Source organism: Budorcas taxicolor, chromosome X (genome assembly GCF_023091745.1).
Source record: "Budorcas taxicolor isolate Tak-1 chromosome X, Takin1.1, whole genome shotgun sequence".
Classification (NCBI taxonomy): domain Eukaryota; kingdom Metazoa; phylum Chordata; class Mammalia; order Artiodactyla; family Bovidae; genus Budorcas; species Budorcas taxicolor.
This window is the reverse complement of record NC_068935.1, coordinates 13,732,400-13,752,236: the sequence shown is the minus strand read 5'-3', so window position 1 is coordinate 13,752,236 and position 19,837 is coordinate 13,732,400. Positions and strand designations below refer to the sequence as shown.

Sequence of the window (19,837 nt, the reverse complement as noted above, 5' to 3'; positions counted from 1 at the left end):
AAATATACCTAACATATTTAAATAGATGATAAGATGCATAAGACATGAGTAATAAATAGCTAATTATCAGAAGACAAATAAGCTTTCTAGTACTGAAATCATAAAAGAAGAGTAAAGAAATTTTAAACAGCTGAGACAGAAATGGAGAAGGAATATATGATCTAGAAGATAGATGAAAGAAATACTACAAAATACTTCATAAAGAGAATCAAAGAATTAAATGGAGGTCAAGAAACCTAAGAAATGGACTAAGAAAATACATCTCCTCGGACTACCAGAAGTGATAAACTTTCTTAGGAGTTGCTTTACCATAGTTGTTTTGTCAGAAGTTTTCACTTTCATCACAGGTTCAAAGGATTTATTAACAAAATGAGCTACTCATTATATACAAATAAACAATACAAGTGTTTATTAGAGAATTATCTAAATTATTTGCAATATACTAACATTAGAAAAAGAGAGAGAAATAGAGCAGAGGATACATCACCTATCTGGGCGATTTATTTGTAACTCCATTTTGTTTTCAAGATTTTATTTTTACCATCATTATTCTGAATTCTTTTTCAGGTAGATTCCCTATCTCCTCCCCTTTTATTTGGTTTGGTGGGCATTTATCCTGTTCCTTTACCTGCTGAGTAATTCTCTGCAATTTCATCTTGCTTAGATTGCTGTGTTTGGGATGGCCTTTCCGTATTCTGGCAGTTTGTGGTTCCTCTTTATTGTGGAGGTTCCTCCCTGTGGGTGGGGTTGGATGGGTGGCTTGTCAAGGTTTCCTGGTTAGGGAAGCTTGTGTCGGTGTTCTGGTAGGTGGGTTTGGATCTCTTCTCTCTGGAGTGCAATGAAGTGTCCAGTAGTGAATTTTGATATGTCTGTGGGTTTGTTGTGACTTTGGGCATCCTGTATATTGAAGCTCAGGGCTATATTTCTGCATTGCTGGAGAATTTGCGTGGTATGTCTTGCTCTGGAACTTGTTGGCTCTTGGGTGGCGCTTGGTTTCAGTGTAGGTATGGAGGCTTTTGGATGAGCTCTTATCGATTAACGTTCCCTGGAGTCAGGAGTTCTCTGGTGTTCTCAGGTTTTGGACTTAAGCCTCTTGCCTCTGGTTTTCAGTCTTATTCTAATAGTAGTCTCAAGACTTCATCTATACAGCACTGATGGTAAAACATCCAGGTTAATGATGAAAAGTTTCTCCACAGTGAAGGACACCCGAAGAGGCTCATAGAGTTGCATGGAGAAGAGAAGAAGGGAGGAGGGAGATAGAGGTCACCAGGAAGAGAGGGGGAATCCAAAGGGGAGAAAGCAATCTAGCCAGTAATCAATTCCCTATGTGTGCTTCACCAGAGAAGGCAATGGCACCCCACTCCAGTACTCTTGCCTGGCAAATCCCATGGATGGAGGAGCCTGGGAGGCTGCAGTCCATGGGGTGGCTAAGAGTTGAATATGACCGAGCGACCTCACTTTCACTTTTCACTTTCCTGCATTGGAGAAGGAAATGGCAACCCACTCCAGTGTTCTTGCCTGGAGGATCCCAGGGACAGGGGAGCCTGGTGGGCTGCCATTTATGGGGTCAGAGAGTCAGATACGACTGAAGTGACTTCGCATCATGTGCACTCCACAGTCCAGAACACTCCGAGGTGTTCATGGAGTTACACAGAGAAGAGAAGAGGGAAGAAGGAGACAGAGGTGACTAGGAGGAGAAGAAGGGGAATCAAAAGTAGAGAGACAGATCCAGGCAGTAGTCAGTTCCCTAAGTGTTATCCACAGCCTGGAATACCCAAAGAGTTTCACAGAGTTAGGTAGAGAAGAGAAGGGGGAGGGAGGAGATAGAGGCGACCTGGTGGAGAAAAAGGAGAGTCAAAAGGGGGAGCGGGGAATCAAGCCAGTGATCACACTCCCAAGTAAAAATGGGTAGTGAGAATTGGGTTCTTAAGGGTACACAATTGATAACAAATACCAAAAAGCAAAGATTAAAAATCTAGATTAGATGTAAGACTCTCAAAAATACAATATTAAAAAAAAAGAAAGTCACAGAAATTATCAAATATATATATAAAGTTTGCTTTACAATAGGGTCTGTTTTTGCAAGGTAATAATAGGTTATAAAAATGAAAAGTAAAGGAGTAATAGAGCACTTAAAAATAAAAAAATTTTAATTAAAAAACAATAATAGTAAAACTATATCTAGAAATTTCTCTGGAACTGTTGCAGACAGTGTGGGGTCAGTTCAGTTTCAGACAGTTCCTTGATCCAGCTTATATGTCTCAACATCTATAGGCCCCTTCCAATGTAGTCGGTGCTAACTACAGGGTTTTAATCTGTTGCACCTGTCACTTCAAAGCGATTCCCTCAGTTTATTTTAGCTTCTTCTGTTTTCTGGTCCCTTCAGTGTCTAGTTTCTGCCCTGACACAAGGGGGCGAAGGTGGTCACTTATTTAGGCTCACTTGGTCACTCGTGCTGTGGGGAGTGAGGAACACTGCAAACAAATATCACTAGCGTGTGTGGGGAGTGCTCGCAGTGTCTCGGCCACACTGGGTTTGGCCCCCCTCATGGCGTGTATGTTTTCCCAGTCTACACTGCTCAGGCTCTAGGTTGCTCTGCCAGGAACTGTCTGAGGCGGGCCCTAGGTTGTATGCACTTTCCAGGTCTAAGCCGCTCAGGTTCAGGTTCTCGGGTTCTCCACAAAGGGACACAGACTCAGTTGGCCCTGCCTTTTGTGCCCTTCCCAGGTCCGTGCAGCTCAGGTGACCAGGTACTTGGCGAGTACACTCTCCGCAGGTGTGCAGCACATCTTATCACATCCCCCGTCCCAGCTGCTCAGTTTCCTGGGTGTGCAGCAGGAGCACCGTCTCAGGTGTGCCATGTGTCTCCTCTGGGGAGCTGATCTCTGACTGTGACCCTCCCGGCAGATGTCAACCGTCCAGGATCCCTGGAATACGTGGTTAGCAACTGGGAGCCTGCTCACAGTTTGGGAGAGGATGCTGTCTCTGGGCTGAGATTGCCCCTTTCTGGCTCTGGCTGTCGCTGCCTGCCTCACTGCCTTCAGCGGGGGAAGGGCTGGTCCGCAGCCAGCTAACTCTCCTCTGGTATTCACTCAGTCCTTTGTTCTGTGAGTGGACCTGGCAGTGCCTTAGCTTAGAGCTTTTTGCAGGAAAGTTCTCTCGCTCTCTCTCTCTTTTTTCTCTCTGGCTATCCCACAGTTTGGGTTGCTATCTCACAGTAGCTCCCTCAGATTGTCCTCAGGGCATTCAGGCCCAGTCCTTCCCCTGAGCAATGCATCCTGCGCCTCCCTGTTCAACCCCCACCTGCTGGTGGTGGATGCGAGGGTCTGGGCTACTTCTCTGTTGGGAGTTGCTGTTAGGCACATAAGCTGTGGGGTTTATTTTTTTATTTTTCTCCTCCCAGTTATGTTGCCCTCTGACATTCCAAAACTCCCCACAGAGCCACCGGTGAGAGGGTATCCTGGTATTTGAAACTTCTCCTCTTTCACGACTCCCTCCCCAGGATAGGTCTCTGTCCCTAACTCTTTTGTCTCTCTTTTTATCTTTCCTATTTTGCCCTACCTCCTTTGGAAGAGAATGAGCTGCCTTTCTGGGTGGCTGGTGTTCTCCACCAACGTTCAGAAGTTGTTTTGTGGAATTTGCTCAGCATTCAAATGATCTTTCAATGAATTTGTTGGGGAGAAAGTGGTCTCCCCATTCTATTCTTCTGCCAACATAGGACCGCCCCCCTCGGTCTGGTTTGTTTGAAACCCCAATGTTTCTTCAGTTATGTTTGGTATTCGTTTTAGTTTTAAAATAAGACACATTTTCCCCCATCAATTAGAGTATCAAAACCTCTAAAAGAAGTCACTGTCAGGCAAACAGGCAAAATATGGACAACCACAGAAATCAACAGTGTTCTTCAGGCCCTGAGCAAAGAGACAGCACCACACTCGAGATACAAAACAGAAAGTATTTTAATTTTTTTTTTCAGAAATACATGAAAAGAAAATCATTTTAAGAAATACAGAAACTCAAGAGAAAATAATTGGGCAAGGCAGGATATTAAAAGACCTTAATCACTCAGTGCTATGGGGTTCAAATGGGGCCTGATCAAGGATGTTCTTTTATTTAGTGCTTTTGGTCCAGTGTAGAATTTTCCGATGAGTTATCGCCCTTCAAAAACTGTCCTGGAGATCATTAGACTAAGGCTTTGAAATAAATGAATACATAAACTCAAGAGAAAAAAACTGGGCAAGGCAGGATACTAGAAAGACCTAAATCACTCAGTGCTATGGGGCTACAAATGGGGCCTGATGAAGAATGTGTTTTTTTTTATTTTTTTTTTATTTTTTTATTTATTTATTTTTTTTTGTCTTATGAGTCTAACATATTCTTGATATTAATAACACCATCATAAGAAAATATTGTTGTTCTAATTTACATAGAAACATAAATTTTAAATGTCTGAAGAAAATATTACTTAATTGAATCTAATACTTTATTAAAAATGAATTCTAATCAAATACTGCCTACATAATATAGGTAAAAAGAGTTACAAGCTAAAATATATAGTAATGCTATACATCATGTTAATAAAGAAAGACTTAGACAAGATTTTTAAAATTACATAATTCAACCCTATTTATGGATAAAAATTAAAAACAATACTTAAACAAGATAATTAAAATAAAAATGCTTATATACCTGTTGGAAAATCTTTAGATATGTTATCTTTAAGAATAAATGGCATTCTATCATGTATACTATCATGTAAGAATTGAATCGCTAGTCTATGTCTGACACAGGATACAGCATGCTTGGGGCTGGTGCATGGGGATGACCCACAGAAGAATGTGTTTTTTTTGTTTTTAGGTTTTTTGGTCCAGTGTAGAATTCTGATGAGTTACCACCCCTCCATAACTGTCCTGGAGATCATTAGACTATGGATTTGAAATAAATGAATTCCCTGATACTGATCACTTTTATTCTTGTGTATGATAAGAATTTTATGACAACAGTTGGGGTTTCCCTGATAGCTCAGTTGGTAAAGAATCTGCCTGCAATGCAGGAGACCTTGGTTCGATTCCTGAGACATGAAGATCTGCTCGAGAAGGGATAGGCTACTCACTCCAGTGTTCTTGGGCTTCCCTTGTGGCTCAGTTGGTAAAGAATCTGCCTGCAATGCAGGAGACCTGGGTTTGATCCCTGGGTTGGGAATATCCTCTGGAGAAGGGAAAGACTGCCCACTCCAGCATTCTGGCCTGGAGAATTCCATGGACTGTATAGTCCATGGGGGTCGCAACAATTCGACATGACTGAGTGACTTTCACTTTCATTTGATGAAAGGAATTTGATTTCAAAAGGACCAAGAAAAACTAACACCAGATCACCTGCAAGTAGATGTGCCTGTGTGGTACCTCGGGATCATCTTGCACACCTGGAACAAAATTTTCAGCAAGAAGAGCTCTTGGTAAAGCCCTGTGCATTGTCAAAGACAGTGTCATGGGCCAGTTCGAAAACAGCACTTTTAGTAAGTGATATATTTTCTATCATGATCATTGCATTTGGTGAGATTTTAGGAAACCTACAACACTACAATATACTTAATTATGCTTGGACGTTATGCATTTGTAAATTCAGAAGTAAAGCAGAAGGAATACTAAACAATATTTAAAATACACTACAGTAAGGATGGCAAGTGAAGACTGGGGGTCCAAGGATGATTCAGTGCAGTGCAGTTCAGTTCAGTTCAGTTCAGTCGCACAGTCGTGTCCGACTCTTTGTGACCCCATGAACCGCAGCACACCTGCCCTCCCTGTCCATCACCAACTCCCAGAGATCCCCCAAACTCATGTCCATCGAGTCAGTGATGACATCCAGCCATCTCATCCTCTGTCGTCCCCTTCTTCTCTTGCCCCCAATCCATCCCAGCATCAGAGTCTTTTCCAATGAGTCAACTCTTCCCATGAGGTGGCCAAAGTACTGGAATTTCAGCTTCAGCATCAAGGATGATGAAAACACAGGAAATCTAAGAAAGGGAGGAACAATGGGATTTGATGTTGAAGAGGATAAGACCAAATTAGCAAATGTGATTACTGACTTCAAAAGGCGATCAAGAGAATGGGAAGCTTGTGAGCAATCACGATCTAACAGCGTGCATTACTGAAATTATAAACTAAGAGAAAGAACTTTACTGATATAAAAACAAATGGAAACCATCAACTCAGACACAATAGTTTTACTAGGACACACAGACGCTATTCAATGGAGGAGAAAATGGCAACCCACTCCAATATTCTTGCCTGGGAGATACCATGGACAGAGAAGCCTGACGGGCTATAGCCCAGGGTGTCCCAAGAGTCAGACATGACAGCGACAAAACAACCACCACCCCACTCAACTTTTCCAACATTACTTGTGTCAGGGAAATCATCTGGAAACAGAATCGAGGACCCAAACACAGCACAGAAATAATTAGAGCAAAATGTTCAAGAAACATTTGTTCAAAAAGTATCCAAAGCAGAAGAAACTGAAGTTATTATTAACTGAAGTGACTGCTTCAGATTAATCACATTTGGTTTCTTCCCAAGAATACATCCTCCTATCTTTGAAGAAAGGGAAGCATTCTTGACTTGCAGATGAGCATCGTGAGGATTCTGGAAGCATCCAATCAGAGAAGCCCACTTGCCACTAAGAATTGGCTCAGCCAATGAAAAGCCTGCAGATTCTGAGGCACAGCCATTGACTCAAAGTATGAACACCTGTCCTGGGCTGAAGAAAAAGAAGTCTTCCAGGAACGTCCAACCTTTGAGATTGAAGTGGGAAAGGGATATGATTCCTTGCCATTAACAGTGATTATAATAATCACCCCTGCCTAGATCCTGTTTTCCTTCTCTAGCTATAAAAGTTTTGAAGTATTCTTTGTTCTTGTCCAAGCAATCGACCTGACAGGAATAGAACCCGCTAGGTTGTCTTGACAGGAAGAAATCACACCCAGCTTTTAATACACGGGTCAAGGAAATGGGCAGCTCCTGGTTCCTGATCCATCGTTTTCCTCATTCTTCTGTCACACCTGGATGAGAGGAGAATGAGTGTGGGGTGGGGGAAAAGTAACTTTGAGGAAACTGTGCATTTATGATTTTTCCATATTGTAAGGAAGTTAAAAAGTAGGATCACTGGTGGACATTAGTGGAGCAAGAGCGCACCCCAGATCCCTGTTAGCAGGTCATGAATCCAGGCCTTGACCTCTGGCATTGTGATAAGGCCATTCCTGATTTTCATGACCTCTGCTGTTTCCTCAGGATTCTTCTGAGATCTTTTGAGCTGTCCATAAGTAACTCTCGCGCTTCCAACATCTTCCTACAGAAGGGTAGTGAAGATCAATGTCAGATCTTGTGTGTTGAAGTCAGCCAAATACTATTTGGCTTTGGGAAGACATGATACTTCTCCAGGTATTTTACATATGCCATTGGTAAGTTGGTAATTTACCATTGGTAATTCCCTTAAGGGGGAATTATGTTCATTAGTTCTGTGCTGTTTATAACGGTTGCAACGCCATCGTGAGTTGTATTACTTCTAGGAACTCAGTGACTTTTTCTAGATGGGATATACTCAGAGTAGTGAATGGCTTTACCCAAGGTCACATAGCTACTGACTAGATTTGACTCCAGGAACCTGGATGATCTCTGGAATCTCATTCCAATGTCATATCACCCTTTCATTTCTAGAGCATATCTGAGGCACCTAGAAACTATGCTTCTCTGAATTATCCTACTGGACAGAAAATCATTTAAAATAAAAGGAAATGAAACCTAGATTCCCTTCTCTTACCAGCATTCCACCTCCAACATGGGATGCCAGACACTGAGGGTTATTTCTGCTTCCCCTCTAACCACATGTTTTCCTGACTACCCCCTATCTGGGATGGATTCCCTTATGCTATGCTCCTCAAACGACAGGACACAGCTCTGTCACAACATCTAATATATTTTCAATATCTGTCGAAAATATCTGCTTCCTTTTTCTAGTCACTAACCAGTTCACAGAGTCAACTTTTGTGATTCCCAGCAGCTAGCAGTGCCTGATGTCGTAGGTAGTCAGTAAATGTTTGTTGACTAAAGGAATGCAGGTGGGCTCTAAAGCCTACAATGAAATTTCCTGAACTTCATGAGGATAGCATAATTAAAATACTGTGGTTGGAGAACTGAAAATGACTTGAAAGTGGCCATAGCACTTTTTCTTTTTCTTTTTTCCTCTGTACTAAGAAGCAGTTACCAATTTTTATCCTGTTGCCCAGAAGAAGAAAGAAAATAATACTGCGACATAATGTCGCACAGTTTACATGGATGATTTCACACAGATTTGACAGTTTTATTGCCTTTCTGAGAGTTCACCTTTCCCTGGTTCTGGGAAGTTGGGAGCAGGCACATGATAACCCTTCTAAAGGATCTCTAAAAGCCTGGGAGGTGAGTGCTGTTTATGTTGCTGATGGACAAAGAATAGACCCATTAGTGGAATTTTGAGTCAACTTCCATGCCTCACCCAGTTCAGGACACAAGTGTGCCAGGATCAGAGCTCAGGTCTCTCCCTGACACCCATGGAAAGGTTCTTGCTCCTTGTGTCCCAAGGCTTCCCTAAGCAGGGCTTAGGGGAGGCTACAGTGAGGAGAAGCAGGGAATGGGTAGGATGCTCCCGAGGCCCGCCAGTCAAGGCAGGGGAGAGTCTGGGTGATCCTTGCTCCCCTACTAAGGCTAATAATGTCTGGCAGCCAAGGCAGGAGGAGAGCTGGAACCTAGAACTCAGCCAAGGATGGGCTCTTCCCTGTGTCTTAGTGTGGGAGGCCTCTGGGACATCTGGCAGGCCCAATGAGACAGTTCATAGACCCCTAAAGCACTCACCTGTAGGAGACCTGCCTCTAGTGGCTGGGCAAGTCCTAGCTGAGCCCAGTCCCGCCACCCTGACTCCCTCAGGCCAATGGCTGGAAGTGTTGGCATTGTGTTTTGCTGAGGATTACCAGCCTTTTAGACTGTAAGATCATTATCATGGGTTCTCAGGCCAGTGTAAAGGCATACAAATTTGGAGTCCACTGAATGAAATGTAAAATACCCTCTGCTCTCTCCATCACCACATGTGATGCAGGCGTGCAGCAAAAGTTGTCTCCACACCTAATAATCCACTGCAGGCTTGATAAACGGTCCTCGTTTGTACCAAGGACCTATTGGAGGGAAATGCTCTGCCTTGATTACAAGAGACATCAAGCCTTTTCAGGCTAATGATCCTCTTCAACGGATGTTTGTTTAACCCCTGTTTGTTTAACAATTTCTCTTGAAAATGGCTGGGGACCCACTGAATCCAACTTCTTCTATTATCTAAAGGTTTTTGTCAAGCAGCCTCCCTCTACAAGTCCAAGTAAGGACGCAGGTGTCCCTCCTCTGGTGTCTACTTCTCTCTGTCCTCCCACCCACCCATTCAGAGCCATTCCTTGTTCACTTAATCTCACATGGAAGTCAACTCAGGCTTGATTTCCGGCCAGGACACTTACTTATGTGGGGAGCTTGGGTTGTACTTAACCAAATGTCTCAGAGCCTCAGTCTTCTTGACAGCAAGACTTTCACCTGCTTGTCCTGTGAGGAAAATATAAGAACAGAGTTTAAGTTCTAGATAGATGTTCATAACATATCCAGAGAGTGCCTGCTACCTAGAATCCTAAAGTGCTCAAAAAAAAAAAAAAAAAAGGTTTTCTATGGAGATTTGTGTGGAGCTGGCTCCTGAAGAGTGAGGAGGGTTAAAATGTGACCCCAAACTCTATGACATTACAAATGAACAAAGAGCTGAGTGTTTGCCTATAGAAGGCTGCACCTGATCACAACCATGATGACCGTCATGAAGGTTCAGGGAATGGGAAGAGAAACCGCCTGAGAACCCACCGTAGGCCTGTACCAGACACTGCACTTGTCAGGCTACGTCTACACTCTCATTCAGTCCTAATCCCAGCCCCTCTGTAGGGGCATTGTCAATAGTATACCCTTTTTACATGTGCAGGTGAAGACGTTGAAGGTTAGGGGAGTTACAGTAGGCTGGGGTCATGAAGTCATCTTCACAGAGGAGGTAGGATTGGAGCCAAGACTGGGAAGGTGAATAAGATTAGGAAGGGAGAGGGCAAGGGGAGAATTTTCACTGGAGTGAGGAGGAACAGCTGGCCCACAGAGACCTGAGTTGGCAATGCCCAAAGACACCGAGGAAACGTGGCATTCCATCTGCCTTATTTCACTGAGTCCTCACAACAATCTTATAGACCCTCTTCCACAGAGGAGGACTGAGGTTCAGAGAGGTCAAGTCACTTATCCAAAGCGCCACATCTAGGAAGGACAGCTGGTGTTTCAATCCAGGTCTAACTGGACTCCCAAACTTCTGTCCTAATCACTCTTACTGCCGATTATAGTCGCACTGCTCTAAGTATTTACAGGACCCAAACAAACACTGTCACCCTGTTGTGTGTCTATGCCCTGTTCATGTGCTATGCAGTACTATTTGTCTCTAGAGATCAAAGGCACCAGAATTCCGAGGAGAACAAAACTTGGAGGAGTGAGGCATTCTCCTTTTTCCACTCACCCCTGCTGCTGCTGCTAAGTCACTTCAGTCGTGTCTGACTCTGTGTGACCCCATAGACGGCAGCCCACCAGGCTCCCCCGTCCCTGGGATTCTCCAGGCAAGAACACTGGAGTGGGTTGTCATTTCCTTCTCCAATGCATGAAAGTCAAAAGTGAAAGTGAAGTCACTCAGTCGTGTCCGATCCTCAGCGACCCCATGGACTGCAGCCTTCCAGGCTCCTCCATCTATCGGATTTTCGAGGCAAGACTACTGGAGTGGGGTGCCACTGCCTTCTCCACCCACTCACCCCTAGTGCTCTTTAATTCCCCAGTCCCAAGTGATGTCTTTACCCTTTCCCCAGGGTTTTCCCTTGAAGTGTGTCCACATGCCCTGATTTTCCCTGTTGTCCCAGCACAATTCTTTGTAGTGGTCCTTTGACTCTCAAAAGGGTCTGCATAATTGGACAAGAAATTATACAGTGATCATCCCTGTGAAGAGGCGAACAGCTTCACGCATCATGTCCCTCTGCAACCCTGGCATACCTGCTGGGCAGGTGCTCCTGCGTGAGATTCGAGGTCGACCTGAGGGGAGTAGCACACCTCTCCATGAGACGGAATATAGGAGAAACGCATTGTAAAGGTGCTTTTGAGGGCTTTTGTGTACATTCTAGTGTGTTGGTCCTCGAGTAGTCAAGAATCAGGGGTAGAAGTATGCATGGAATGCAGAATGTGCTCTACTTGGGAGCCAGTGCCACTGAATTCAGATACCCTCTCAGCACAGCTGTGCATGAAATATGTGGAGCATGGAGAATTGAGGACTCTAACAAAAACAGGTGATAAAAGACAAGGTATGGGTTCATGCCCACTCCAGTAGCCCCTGCTTAGCCTTACATCAGAGTCTAGCTAGGCCCTGGGTGTGGACTTCTACAGGGAAAGTGAAACCCCCAGGACACAGTAGGACTTCAGGGACTGTTGAAGGAATCCAGTGGCCAAGGGTAGAGAACTCATGAGAAAACAGAGCTCTGACAATGCTGGCTGCTGTCCTCATGAGTCTGCGTGGGAAAGGACCTAATTAATGGCCCAGGAAAGCTACCTCAGTAAGGTATTTCCTCCTCAGAATGCTAACGTGATTTAAGAGTGGAAAAATGTTAATGTGATTTATATGAATAAGCAGAAAGACAAGAGACGTGTGAATCTCAGTCGCTGTTAAAATGACTCTGGTGCATGTTTGATATCTCTTAGCTAACTAACATGCTTTGAAACCAAAAATGGTATTGTGAAAAAACATGGACATCAAAGAAAAACCCAATATAATGTTTGCTGATAAAATAGATGACAGGACTCTTTTCTGAGAGCATTATGATTTGAAAGTTTTGAGGAATGCTAGGCATGGATTTTGGAAGAAGCACAAGCTGGAATCAAGATTTCCAGGAGAAATATCAATCACCTCAGATATGCAGATGACACCACCCTTATGGCAGAAAGTGAAGAGGAACTAAAAAGCCTCTTGATGAACGTGAAAGAGGAGAGTGAAAATGTTGGCTTAAAGCTCAACATTCAGAAAACGAAGATCATGGCATCTGGTCCTATCACTTCATGGGAAATAGATGGGGAAACAACGGAAACAGTGTCAGACTTTATTTTGGGGGGCTCCAAAATCACTGCACATGGTGACTGCAGCCATGAAATTAAAAGACGCTTACTCCTTGGGAGGAAAGTTATGACCAATGTAGGCAGCATATTCAAAAGTAGAGACATTACTTTGCCAACTAAGGTCTGTCTAGTCAAGGCTATGGTTTCTCCAGTGGTCATGTATGGATGTGAGAGTTGGACTGTGAAGAAAGCTGAGCATGGAAGAATTGATGCTTTTGAACTGTGGTGTTGGAGAAGACTCTTGAGAGTCTCTTGGACTGCAAGGAAAATCCCACCAGTCTATCCTAAAGGAGATCTGTCCTGGGTGTTCATTGGAAGGACTGATGCTGAAGCTGAAACTCCAGTACTTTGGCCACCTCATGCGAAGAGTTGACTCATTGGAAAAGACTCTGGTGTTGGGAAAGATTAAGGGCGGGAGGAGAAGAGGACGACAGAGGATGAGATGGTTGGATGGCATCACCGACACAATGGACATGTGTTTGGATGGACTCCGGGAGTTGGTGATGGACAGGGTGGACTGGCGTGCTGGGTTTCATGGGGTCTCAAAGAGTCGGACATGACTGAGCAACTGAAATGAACTGAACTGAACTGGAAAAGAGAAAATCAGACATAGATACATACATATAGGGAAGAAAATGTGGGGAGGTATGGGGAGATTTCAGCTATTTACAAGGCTAAGAACGTGGCCAGGAGTGAAGGCCCCTTATGCATTCACACCTTGCATAAGATCCAACTCAGATGAAACTTTGATTTGGACTTAGAGCCTCCACAAGGATGAGACAACAAATGAATGTGTTTAATTGACCTAATCACTAGCATTTTGTACACGAGTTCTCAGTTCAGTCACTCAGTCGTGTCCGACTCTTTGCGACCCCATGAATCGCAGCACGCCAGGCCTCCCCGTCCATCACCAACTCCCGGAGTTCACTCAGACTCACGTCCATTGAGTCCGTGATGCCATCCAGCCATCTCATCCTCTGTCGTCCCCTTCTCCTCCTGCCCCCAATCCCGCCCAGAATCAGAGTCTTTTCCAATGAGTCAACTCTTCGCATGAGGTGGCCAAAGTACTGGAGTTACAGCTTTAGCATCATTCCTTCCAAAGAAATCCCAGGGCTGATCTCCTTCAGAATGGACTGGTTGGATCTCCTTGCAGTCCAAGGGACTCTCAAGAGTCTTCTCCAACACCACAGTTCAAAACCATCAATTTTATGGTGCTCAGCTTTCTTTATAGTCCAACTCTCACATCCACACATGACCACCGGAAAAACCATAGCCTTGACTAGATGGACCTTTGTTGGCAAAGTAATGTCTCGGCTTTGGAATATGCTATCTAGGTTGGTCATAACTCTCCTTCCAAGAAGTAAGCGTCTTTTAACTTCATGGCTGCAGACACCATCTGCAGTGATTTTTGGGGCCCCCAAAACTAAAGTCTGACACTGTTTCCACTGTTTCCCCATCTGTTTCCCATGAAGTGATGGGATCGGATGCCATGATCTTCATTTTCTGAATGTTGAGCTTTAAGCCAACTTTTTCACTCTCTCCTTTCACTTTCATCAAGAGGCTTTTTAGTTCCTCTTCACTTTCTCTTTTGGTACGTTTATTTCTAGGTGTTTTATTTCTCTCTCTTTTTATTCGTTTTCTCTCACCCTAGTGGCTTTTCAGCAATAAGAGTGATCATGTTTTGAGAAATAACCACTACAAATCATTAATCAATTCCAGTATGTGTGGTATTTGGGGGACCTAAATAAGGTTTAAGACAACAATTTATAATTTGCAAAATGTTACATATTTTTAGTGTGTATGTGTAAGTATTCCTATTTCTCTTTGTGTTCTGTTTGGAAAATGGGATTTTGTCATTCTCTAGATACTGATCATTGGTTTTTATAAATTCTGGAGATAATAGCTGTTCATTTCATTCCTATGATTTTCAGGAGCACTCTGCTGAGGAAGCCAGGACATTCTGCTCATGCCACTGTAGGTCAGCCAGGAGAAGATTCTGTGTTGGAGTAAAATGTCCACCAAGTGACCTGAGTCACTCTGATGCCTGAAAGAGCTGGAGCTATGGAGGACTGTCATACTCTCTCAGGAAGCTTTAACTGATTATTTCATTTTCCAAATTAGGTGACTTTCACTGAGTTTGGCTGAAAGTGAAAGTGAAGTCACTCAGTCATGTCCGACTCTTTGCCACCCCATGGACACCAGGCTCCTCCGTCCATGGGATTTTCTAGGCAGTGGTACTGGAGTGGGTTGCCACTTCCTTCTCCATGGGATCTTCCCAACCCAGGGATCCAACCCAGGTATCCCGCATTGTAGACAGACACTTTACCATCAGAGCCACCAGGGGAGATGGGCTGACCGGGGGTTAAACATGGGGGAGGGGCAGGGCAAGAGTTGAGAGGCGGGACATCCAGTGTCACGTGACATGGGCTGCCATAGTAACAGGCCTCACTGCCTTGCATCCAATCAGATATGGACAGTGTCTGTGACGTCAGGGAAAGCGGGGCCTATAAATTCGGCCAACGGCCTTCAACGGCCTCACTGTTCTTCTGGGCTGCGCTATGGAGAATGGTGGCTCTGCCGTGTTGGAACCATCCTCTGACAGCCATGAGGAAGACGTGATCATCATAGACACCAGCACCTCCGAAGCTGAGCCCTCTGAAACGGAGATGGCGAAAGCAGAGACCTCGAAACCAGAGCCGTATGATGCGGAACCAAAAAAGGCAAAGCAGAAGACAGCTAAGGGCCGCCGTTGCCGTTGCCGTCGCCGCCGCTGCCGTCAGGGCAATTTCTCCAGCTTTGCTACCTATTTCCCTCGGGTGCTGAAGCAAGTACATACCGGCCTGAGTCTTTCCCGTGAGTCCGTGAACGTCCTGGATTCGTTTGTGAAAGATATGTTCGAGCGGATTGCCGAAGAGGCCGGGCGTCTGGCCCACAGCAACAAGCGCTGCACCATCATGACCGAAGACATCGAGACAGCTGTGCGTCTTCTGTTGCCTGGGGAGCTCGGCAAGTATGCCACGTCCGAGGGCACCAAGTCGGTCATCAGATACCACCTCTCCGGATGAACTGCTTCAGGACTGTCTGACCATTGCAAACCAGACTTAAGGGTTCTCCCCTTAGGCCCTACATTTAATCTTTAAAACATTTCTACCCCAAAGAAAACATTAAAAACCTCATTAACTTTGCTTCAATATGTGTCGGTTGTGTCATTTGTTCGATGGAAAATCGTGTCATTTTTTCTTAACATGTTGCAACTCGTCACTTTCCTAAATGGTTATTTCTATTCGTGCTTTCTCAGTCATTTTAGGGATCTTTATGGTCAAAATTCTTTCCCTAAAAGTTTCATTGGCCTTTCCCATTTTCATTCTCCCATCTATATTTAGGTATCATCCAGAGATTTTTATATGAGTATAGCAACCGATAAAAACCAGTGTGGTCTTCCCCGGGTGGCTCAGCAGTAACGAATCCGCCTGCAATGCAGGAGTCGCAGGAGAGGCAGGGTCCATCCCTGGGTCATAAAGATCCCCGGGAGGAGGGCATGGCAACCCTCTCCAGTATTCTTTCCTGGAGAATCCCATGGAGGGAGGAGCCTGGTGGGCTACAGTTCATAGGGTCTGCAAAGGGTCGAACACCACTGAAGCAAGGTAGCATGCAGGCTCACAAAGAGCAGTGTGTGTGTGTGTGTGTGTATGTGTGTGTGTGTGTATGCGTGTGTGTGTGTGTGTGTGTGTGTGTGTGTGTGTGTGTGTGTGTGTATGTGCTCAGTCACTGTCATGTCCGACTCTTTCTGACCCCATGGACAGGAGCCCGCTGGGCTTCTATCTCCTTGAAATTTTCCAAGCAAGAATACTGAATTGGGTTGTCATTTCCTACTCCAGGGGATCTTTCTGACCAAGGGATAGAAGCTGTGTCTCTTTCGTCTCCTGCATTGGCAGTCAGATTCTTGACCACTGCACCAGCAGTAGCAGATATAAAAATCACATTCTATTCCTTCAATCCCAATTCACTTCCATGTGTAAAGTAGGACTCAAACACAGTGTAAAATAAGAAAATTCTAAATTTCTGGAATCAAGCAGCATATCTTTTGAAATTAAATTATCCAGATTTCTCTGATCTTATTTTTTGTTTGCAACCCAGAACATTTTGCTTTAAAAAAAAAAAAAGAAAGAAAGAAAACAAAAATCCTGACTGAATTGCAAACTTGCAGGGATGATGGGAGAGTCCAGTGACAGAGAATGTAGCCGCAGTCTCCACAGTAGCAGCCAATGAGGGACTGGTAGCCCATGAGCCAAAGCAATTGGCCAAACGTATGGTGGAGGGAGGAGAGATGAACAAATAACAACCTTCCTGTGACACTCAGCCTAAAGATGGAGAGGGAACATGGGGTGATAGTTTCCCTGATGTTTTTCCATTCAAGCACCTGCTTTTAACCATGGCGACTGAAGTACAGGCATCCATTTCTTGGGGCTTCCCAGGTGGTGCTAGTGGTAAAGAACCTGCCTTCTTCTGTGGGAAACGAAGAGCCATGGATTCAATCCCTGGAGTGGGAAGATGCCCTGGAGAAAGGCATGGCAACCCACTCCAGTATTCTTGCTGGAAGGGCCCATGGACGGAGGAGCCTAGCGGGTTACAATCCATAGGGTCTCAAAGAGTCAGACACGACTGAAGCGGCTTAGCATGCACGCATCCATTTCTTGGGTCTTCCCAGGTGGTGCCGGTAGTAAAGAACCTGCCTGCAATGCAGGAGACACAGGAGACCCAGGTTCTGTCCCTAGATGGAGAAGGTTCCCTGGAGGAGGGCATGGAAACCCACTCCAGTATTCTTTCCTGGATAATTCCCAGGGACAGAGGAGCCTATTGGGCCACAGTTCATAGGGCCACGAAGAGTGGGACACAACTGAACAGACTTAGCTCACATGCATGCATCCATTTCTTGGTGTGGGACATGCCTCTAGCTCCTTGCATCAAAATAAGGAGGAGGATGTTCAGCAGTTAAGAGAAATGAGATGACTCCTTCTTCTACCTCAAGTACTTGACTGCTATTGCTTATGATAGTATTTACTGAATTTAATGTGCATTGTGTTTTCTTCTTGGTGCACTGACATTTTTATTTCTAAAAGTATATTGCTGAATTTCAAAGTAGTTGGTGATTTTCCTATTCCTTTTATTTTTGTTTGTTTTGAGATATGTTTTTTTAATTAATTAATTTTTTATTGAAGGATTATTGCTTTACAGAATTCTGCTGTTTTCTGTCAAACCTCAACATAAATCAGCCTAGGGTATACATATATCCCCTCCCTTTTGGAACTCCCTCCTCATCCCACCCCTCTAGGTTGATACAGAGCCCCGGTTTGAGTTTCCTGAGCCATCCAGCAAATTCAAATTGGCCATCTATTTTACATATGGTAATGTAAATTTCCATGTTACTCTTTCTTTGCATCTCACTCTCTCCTCCCCTTTCCCTCTGTCCATAATTCTATTCTCCTATTTCTTTTTTAAAAGATTGATTTCAAGATTACTACATCCTTGGAGAGAGAGAAAGCACTCTGCGATTTCAGTCCTTTGTAATTTACAAAGCTTTTCATTAGAACTTAATATTTCATTATATTTTAAACTATTCATTTTGAACGTTAAGCAACAAGGATATGCTGTACAGCACAGAGAAATATACCAATTATCTAATAATAAATGTAAACAGAGTATAATATATAAAACAACTGAAGCACTATGTTGTAAACCTGAACAAATATAATATTGCAACTCATGAATATATCCATTAAAAAATTTAGAGTTGAGAAGAATTTATCAGTACCACTGTTATTGGATGTAAAAATCTGTGAAGGATTTGATTCTCAGCAAAACAATGAGAGAAAAGCTAGGAGGATCTACAAAATTCCAACCTCTTGCCTCCAGCTGTAGTAGTTCCTCTAGGTCAGTCATGACAGAGTTCGGTAAGTTCTGAATTATTTTCCTAGCAATTTCATTTCCCAGTTTATTCTCATTCTCCCAAAGTGTACTATGGAGTGCTTCAGAAGCAGTTTATGTGTGATATACAATAGATAGAGTGAAGAAACTGATATACAAAATTCCAATTTTCTTTTTTCCTCTCTAGATTTCTTATGTGTTGTCCTCCCTTACACTCCCAGTCTTCACTCTCTAGACCAATTATGCAGCATCTGTAACATCTTTCAACAGTGATCCTATTGCATTTCTGTATTTGCAAACACAAAATACACAAAGCACGATAGCAGTGTCTTAGTGAACTGGCACAGTACCACAGTTCCTTCCCCATTAATCTGCAGTCTGATTTTCATAGAAAGGCATTAAACACAATGGACATTAAATTCACTAAATATTCTCTTAAGCATTAGCAGTCAAATACTTGAGGTAGAAGAAGGAGTCATCTTATTTCTCTTAATTGCTGATCCTCCTCCTCTTTTACTGATGCAAAGAGCTAGGGACATGTCCCACAACAAGAAATGGATGCATCTCTGTGTGCTAAAGCCTCTTGAGTCATGTCAGACTCTTTGTGATCCCATGGACTGTAGCCCACTAGGGTCCTCTGTCCATGGGGCTTATCCATGCAAGAATACTGGAGTGGGTTTCCATGCCCTCCTCCAGGGAACCTTCTCCACCTAGGGATCAAACCCGGGGCTCCTGTGTCTCCTGCATTGCAGGCAAGTTTCTTACCACTGATTCCAACTGCGAAGCCCCAAGAAATGGATGCCGGCATCTAGGTGGTTTGAGTCGTTTCTGACTCTTTCAGACTCTATGGATTGTAGCCCACCAGGCTCCTCTGTCCATGGAATTTTCCAAGTAAGACTACTGGAGTGGGTTTCCATGCCCTCTTCCAGGGGATCTTTCTGACCCAGGGATCAAACCTGCCATTCCTGCAACTCCTGCATTGTAGGCGGATTCTTTACCGCTGAGCCACCCGGGAAGCACACACTGCTCTTTATCGGTTGCAAATCCCATGGACAGAGGAGCCTGGTGGGTTGCAGTCCACGGGGTCGCTAGGAGTCGGACACGACTGAGCGACTTCACTTTCACTTTCATGCATTGGAGAAGGAAATGGCAACCTACTCCAGTGTTCTTGCCTGGAGAATCCCAGGGACGGGGGAGCCTGGTGGGCTGCTGTCTCTGGGGTCGCACAGAGTTGGAAACCACTGAAGCGATTTAGCAGCAGTAGCAGCAGCAGCATATCCCATATAAAAATCCCTGGACGATACCTAAATATAGGTGGGAGAGTGAAAATGAAAAAGGCCAATGAAACTTTTAGGGAAAGAATTTTGACCATAAAGATCCTTAAAATCGCTGACTGATAAACCACGAATAGAAATAACCGTTTAGGAAAGTGACGAGTTGCAATACGTTAAGAAAAAAGTACACGATTTTTCCATCAAACAAATGACACAACCGACCGTATTTGAAGCACACTTGATGAGGTTTTTAATGTTTTCCTTGAGATGGAAAAGTTTTAAAGATGGAAAGTAGGGCATACGTAAAGAAGCCAGAGTGGATGGACGTGGCTCTTTATCACTACAGGTCTTTTCCCTTCAAGTGGTTCTGATAAGAGTCTTCGGTTTGCGATGTTGCAGTGGTCATGAGGCAGT

General features: G+C 44.1%; 1 protein-coding gene across 1 annotated transcript; it reads left to right on the top strand.

The window, feature by feature from the left end:
- Positions 1 to 14,782: 14,782 nt before the first annotated feature.
- Positions 14,783 to 15,289, top strand: LOC128070138 (histone H2B-like). Its single transcript, XM_052663442.1, has one exon. It carries the CDS (start codon positions 14,783 to 14,785, stop codon positions 15,287 to 15,289), a length of 507 nt encoding a protein of 168 aa, XP_052519402.1.
- The last annotated feature ends 4,548 nt before the right edge of the window (positions 15,290 to 19,837 follow it).